General features: G+C 38.6%; 1 protein-coding gene across 1 annotated transcript in view; it reads right to left on the reverse strand.

Moving 5' to 3' along the window:
* Nucleotides 1–5,496: 5,496 nt before the first annotated feature.
* LOC138862078 (uncharacterized) overlaps nucleotides 5,497–7,500 on the reverse strand; it is a 2,982-nt gene continuing 978 nt past the window's right edge. The window contains exon 3 of the mRNA XM_070123229.1: nucleotides 5,497–6,895. Within this exon, the coding sequence (XP_069979330.1) occupies nucleotides 6,393–6,895 (503 nt within the window). The 3' untranslated portion in view covers nucleotides 5,497–6,392. The remainder of the gene's footprint in view (nucleotides 6,896–7,500) is intronic.

A 7,500-nucleotide genomic window follows, 5' to 3' on the forward strand; every position in this document is an offset into this window, starting at 1 on the left:
TGAAGCCACGGGCGACGTGCATTGACGGCGCTGCCCAATGTCTCTTGAATAACTTATTGTGAGAAAATTTATACCTTTCAGTCCAGTTCCTTTTTTTTCTTTCTTCCACTTTTGCTCCCACCTCTCTTTCTCCTTTCTTCTCTCTTCCTACTTGCCATTGTTTTTGTCTCTCCCTTTCTCTCAGCCTCTCTTACCGACATAAAGACAATAGTGACTCTGATTGTGGCAAAGATTACACTGTATATATATATATATATATATATATATATATATATATATATATATATATATATATATATATATATATATATATATATATATATATATATATATATGTGTGTGTGTGTGTGTGTGTGTGTGTGTGTGTGTGTTCGTGTGAGTCCCTCTGTCTCCCTCCTCGGTGGCGAACCTTTTTGCAAAGCCACCTCGAGTGCCGTAGACGAGCAGCTCCTGCCCGGACGTCGCCCGCTGAGAATCAAAAGCCTCAAACCACATATCGGTGCTCACTGTCTCCTCATGACGTATTTACAAGCCAGTCCTCCACCACCCTTTCTCTCTTTCCTTCCTTATTCCTTTCTTCTCTCTAATTGCCATTCTTTTTGTCTCGTTCTTTCTGCTCAGCATTCTTTTTGTTTCTCTCTTTCTCTCTGCTCGCTATTCTTTTTGTCTCTCTCTCCCTGTCTCTCATTCTCTTCTCTCTACTTCCGTTTCTTTCTATTTATCTCTTATGATTAATTATAATAACAACAATAACAATAATGATAATGATAATGAAAGTAATAACAAATTTGAATATGCTGATAATAATGCTTATTACTATAGTAATGATAATGGTGAAAACAAGACCAATGTAAACATAATGATACCGATAAACATCAAAAAGCTTAGGCCAATCTTTCCATTTTCTGATGATGTCTGTTTCCAACTCACAGACCTTATTAATTTCCCCGGACTTGCTGTATGTTATGCCTTGCTCTATTAAGTCGCTCCTGACTGCCACTCTGATCATGAAATGTAAGATAATCCAAGCCATCAGATCGATGGACAGGGTGTGAGGGCTCAATGGTTTCTGAAAATGTGTTTTATTCGATAACTTGTACATATACAGATATTACTATTCACCATAACTACAATGCAATCCAAGAAAACAACCAACTAATGTGGTGGTTACCTGATACCTTACAAATCATCTGTATCGAAATTACACACGTACACTCAAGCACACACACGTATTCACACATCTGCACAATTTCGTTATAAAATGATCATTGTCATCATCTTCGGTCCAGGCACTTATTTATAAATATAACTGAATTTCTTTCGATGAACGACTTTAGCAAACGTGAATCCCAAAGAGAATTGTATAAAGCAGAGAAGGAAAGACACGAAAACAAGACAGGCAAAGCATGCATGACAGAAATAATGAAGGGATCCCTTGCTAGATTTTTTTTCCTCATGAAACCTATTACATTTTTCACACACACACGCACATATAAAGACGCGGGGGGAGTTAAGAAACCGTCTGTTTTTCTTTTATGATTTTCAGTTTCATTCATTTTTGTCTGCTGGAGGTATCTGATATACCGGCAAAAGTTCTTTTCTTTCTTTTAATAATTGGTTGTCGTTCTAAGTCCTTCAGGTTTGATTACTGAACAGAAGAGAAAGTCTAACCTCTCTCTTTTATGTTCTACTCAGAATTCAGGAATTCTGGAAAGCCATTAACACACTCACCTAGTGCCACGTGGCCTTATTGATCGAATGAAAGCAAAAGTATTTACAAAAAAGAATAGTATGAATTCTACGATAATTCTACATTCACAAAAAGTACAGAAGAAATATCTTTTGAAACTGCACTGATAACAAACTAAATGATAGTGATAACGTATCAAGACTCCATATCAAGATGTAGAAATTCAGTGTCCGATAGTTCATGTAACCAGTTACGCCAGTTATTTTATTTATTTATTCATTTTACACACAGCTTTACGAGAAAACACCCCTAGTTACTGTAAATGATAATCCTAATTTAGATGAGATGCAGGGGACCAATGTTTCGAGAATTATATTACTTTCGTGTATTTTTTCTTGGGTCTCTGTTTCACAGAATCTGAATTACTACAAAAATTCTGGGGAGCTCCTCCAGAAGGTCTAAGTTTAGTCAAGGTATCAATGGTTTGAAAATGATCCCTTTACTTTCGGCTATTTTCCCTTGAGTTTGTATTTCAGGTGACTGCTATTACAGAAGGTCTAGGGATCTCTTTCAGAAGGTCTACGAATTTTGTTTATCATTTTCTAATGTACCGGTACCTCAGCAGTGTGCAAATGAAGTGCATATTTCCGGTGCACTTACCACCGTCAGCATCCATGTGTCCACGTTTCCGGAAGAGAATTCACTCCCAAGAAACATGAAGGAGAGACAAGATGAGAAGACCTTCGGCACAAACCTTAACGTATCTAACGCCCGTGAGAACAGTGCCGTCTCCCTGCCCAGAAACGCCGTTAGGAGAGGCCACGCAGGTGAGGACGATGAGGGCGAGCAGGTTGGTCAGGGCAGCCAGGGTGACTAGGGTGACGAGGCTGGTCGCAAGGCTGAAGGAGAGTGACCGAGTCCTTCCATGTGGCTGAGGCAAGGCTGACCGATGAGCTTTGAAGCTTGTCAAGTATAATTCACAATGGAATAGGAACTGGGGGAAGAAGGAAGCTATATGGCGGTGACTCTGACATAAAACAGAGAAGAGGAAGAAAGTCATTGCATGTTTTGAAAATACCTTGTGAAAACAGGATTTTCTTTTTTGGGCCCAGAGGAAAACCTCAAAGGGCACAAGCAATTGGAGATCCACAGAATTGAAATTTATTTTCCTTGCATGAGTAACTAGACCGTAAAAAAATGTATTCATTTTCTTTTTTACGTTTCATTATCATAAAATGATCAGTAGTGGAATAATAGGGTGGCCTTAGTAGCAGATGCCACCAAGACCAATGGCTTGTTGGGCAGCTGACTGACAGCCACACACTGACGATTAGAGAAAATGAAAATGAGGGAGAAAGAGAGACAAAAAAGAATGGTGGACATATATGCGAAAAACAAGACAAATAAAAAGAGAAAGCATAAGCAAACGAGCAAGAGAGAAACATAATAATTGTAACTTGCGTGTCCATCTACCTTTCCACTTTGTACCTGAGAGCTATTTAAAAGTACGAGTGACTCTATGGATATTAGAATGATGCGATGTATCATATTTACAAAGAAATTACGATGATTCTGCACACACATATGAACATGAACACAAACACACATACACACGGACATGAACACACACAGACATATGCGTATGTATATATATATGCACACAACCACACACACACACACACACACATATATATATATGTATATATTCATATATATATTCATATATATATGTATATATATATATGTATATACAGTATATATATATATATATATATATATATATATATATATATATATATATATATATGTGTGTGTGTGTGTGTGTGTGTGTGTGTGTGTGTGTGTGTGTGTGTGTGTCCGTTCATATATATATATATATATATATATATATATATATATATATATATATATATATATATATATATATATATATATGTATATATATGTGTGTGTGTGTGTGTGTGTATTACTCTAGCGAAAGCCAGAGTTCAGTCGCTGACCGTCCCCTCAACCGACGGTTACTCAAGCGAAAGGTCAGTCGACTCGCTGGCCTCGTCCGACCTGGAGGATGACGTGAAATTCCGGCGAAGCGCCGCACCGAGAAGCCTTCCCCCGTGGTGCAGCCCTCCGCTGACGCCTTCGTTAGTCCGCCCCTGTACGTCGCAGAGGAGGACCGCCGGCGATTCTTCCAGCAGACCGGCAAGGCCGCGGAGAAATTCGACGTGAAGCTGGTCAGGCCCCACACCGGAAACCTCGTGGCGCCCTTCCTCGTCAAGGGTAAGGGAGAGGCCGCCCGCGCCTACATCCAGCACATGGAGGAATTCGTTCAAGACAAGAAGCCCCTGCAGATGCCAGTTCAGATCCCAGTGGACTTGCAGTTCCTGATGAAGGCCAAGCAGGCCCTGGCATTTGGCTTAAGATGCCGTCCAAGGACGAAGAGTCTTCGGAATCCTGCGCTCTCGTCGGCAAGGCAAAACCGCGCGCAGATGCTCAAGAAGCTCGGCGAAGTTGAAGGCCAAACCGCAGCTCTGAGACGACCTCCCGCAACAACGCGCTCGCGCACTACGGCAAGGCCATCGGCAAGGGCGGCGCCCGCCTCACGTACATCCATGAGAAGTACGATGTGCGGGTCAACGTTCCCAAGGACAAGGAATCGCCCATTAAGGTTGCAGGCAAGTCAATGCGCGCGGTGCCATCAAGGAGCTGGAGGAGCTCGTCCAGTAGTTTGTGTGTGTGTGTATATAAATAAATATATATATAAATATTTATATATATATATATAAATATATATAAATATATATATAAATATAAATATATATATATATATATATTATATACATAAATATATATATATATATATATACATATATATACATATATACACATACATATATATATGTATATATATATATATATATATATATATATATATATATATACATATATATGTGTATATATATATATATATATATATATATATATATATATATATATATATATATATATATATATATATATATATATATATATATATATATATATATATATATATATATATATATATATATATATATATATATATATATATATATATATATATATATATATATATATATATATATATATATACATACACACACACACACACACACACACACACACACACATACATATATATACATGTACTGAAAACGAATCGACATGAAAAACAACGAACGTGAGTGAAATTGTGTGACCGGCCTGCGGCGGAGTGCCTCAGGGGAGACAGATCGCGAATGTACTGTGCGATGGACTCCAAGCTTATCTTTTGGTAAGGGCTTGTGCATCATCAGTGATTCTCGTGTCTCTGCGAACCGACGACGGTAGTGTCTCGGCGAGCAGGTGTAACATCTCATTGTATATATTTTACCTTTACATATAACTGATTTGAATAATTGTTAGTAAATCAGAGTAACTTTACTGTGTTTATATCAAATCCTTTTATTACTAGGTGAATGGTTACTAAGAGTTTCTCTCTTTTCTTACAAAGAGGAAGTGGTGGCAGTGTTATGTTTAATTAAAGGTCTGCTCAGACAGGTAACATGAAATAGTATATATATATATATATATATATATATATATATATATATATATATATATATATATATATATATATATATATATATATATATATATATATATATATATATATATATATATATATATATATCTGTAGGTGCCCGAATGATGGGTCCAACAAGAGTATGGTAGATGGCGAGCTTCTGGTTTAAATTAGACAACCAAGATGTCTTGACTACTTTATTAAAGATTAATGTTGGAGTGCGGCTGCTCCTCGGAGCGAGGTGTTGCTCCTTGGCTCCCCGCAGAGAGTCTGCCTCATCTCCTGTACAGTGGTCTAAAGATCGCTCTGTCACGTGGTTAGCATGTGACAAGCGTTACATCAATACATAGCTCTTGCGGAAGGGGATATACAACACAACATTGGAGTGTCTAATGTGGCAAAAAGAGAATATAGTCTTAAGATATAGGTATAGATTGGTTACAGTATCTCTATACATATATATTTATATATGTGTGTATGAATGTATGTATGTGTGTGGTTATGTGTTTGTATATGGGTTTGTGTGTGTATCTATTTATGCATCTTTTGGCTTATGTATTTGTGTGTTTATATGTATACGTGTGACTATCATATCTTTTGCCACTGATGATAAAGGCTGGGTTCGTATTTTAAATCTAGCGTTATTCTTAGTCTTCAACAGCCATCTTAATGACAGTCGTCTGCTGTCTCTCTCAGCCATCGAGTCAGAAATCGAATCACTTCATGCTAAGTAGCACCACCCTGATTTGCATGATTCCCAGAAAAAGATCTCCAACCAGCAGGCAATTTCCATAAAATCTCATCTGGCTCTCACTCTGAAAAGTTTGCCTCTCAGTAACAGAGTAATACGCTGTAGAGTGAAATTCGTGGAAAAAAAATTCTGTAATGCATATTGTAAATTTTGCCTTGACTGGATCCCAAACGACTCAACATGAAAGGACCACAGTTTACTCTAAAAATACTTGCTGAGAGAGAGATAAATAGATAGATAGGTAGGTAAATAGATAGATAGCCTATAGTCGTCCTTTTTCTTTCGCTGTAAGAGGTTGCTATATAATCTGGTTCTGGCATATGTGTACACTACCTTGTAGTACATAGACACTAAAATGGAATAATGGCAATCTCGCAGATATGCAAGTAGCTGCTGGGGCTGATAAAGAAAAGGAATTTTCCCTCCATGCCCTCTGCCGGCGTCACGGTGAAGACGTAAGCTGCGTTGAGTGTATTTTGAGCTCTGGGGGCGATCATTAGATTTTCTGAATATACAGACGAATTGCCGAAGTATACATCGGGGGGAATTGTATTAGACCACGCCTGCACTCGGACAACTCTGATGGCTAAGGGTCCAGGAAGATCGACTTTCAGCGTATGGCCACCGTAAACGGAAGTGCAGTAACTTTCTTCGAAATTACAGTAGTAGCCATTAACAGCGTGGGAAGGCAAGCGACTACCATAGTAAGCAGTGGCAGTAACCGTGGTCAGGTGTGAGATGTCACGATAAGCCCACGAGGAGTAGCACGAGGCGAAGGTGTTGGTCTCGTAGGCGGAGGTGTAACCCGGCCAACGCTGGGACACTCGAGCCCTGTACAGGCTACACACATTGTCTGTAGAGCGAGAGATCTCACATCAACAAGGCTAGAAAGACAAAGGGACTGAAGATGCAGATACTATATCCATTGATTTAGTATCTGCATCATACTTGGCTTTTGTTTATGAATTCCTGAAGTGTGCTGGCAGATTCAGACAGTAACTGGAGATTATCATCTGATATGAAAAGGCAGTGAGAGAAAAGACAAGATTTGGATTGTGGAGTAGGATTTGTAACATGCTGAAGAATGAAGGAGATATTTTAGTGTGTTTGTTGTAAGTGTTTGAACATGAATTAACACCTACTGAAAGTGATGACAAAGATTGGGAATGAAAGGTTTATAAGGGTTGTGTAGGCCAGTACTCACATACGTTTGGGTTTATGAAAGGCAGGGGATTAATGTTAGCTTTTCTATGGAAGACATTGGGTGATGGTAGAAAGCACAGGTGTAACGGAGCAAGAGAAGAGAGGAATGGGAAAGATGGAGAGCGATCAAGTGTAGTTTTGTAACAATGCCGATGAAGGTAAGACTGAAGATCTATACAGCGTTTGAAAAAGTGTCAATACAGTGCGGTGTATAGACCTGGGTAAGAGAAGAGAAAAGAAACAACTTGAGAAGGC

The sequence above is a fragment of the Penaeus vannamei genome, chromosome 7 (assembly GCF_042767895.1).
Source record: "Penaeus vannamei isolate JL-2024 chromosome 7, ASM4276789v1, whole genome shotgun sequence".
Lineage (NCBI taxonomy): Eukaryota > Metazoa > Arthropoda > Malacostraca > Decapoda > Penaeidae > Penaeus > Penaeus vannamei.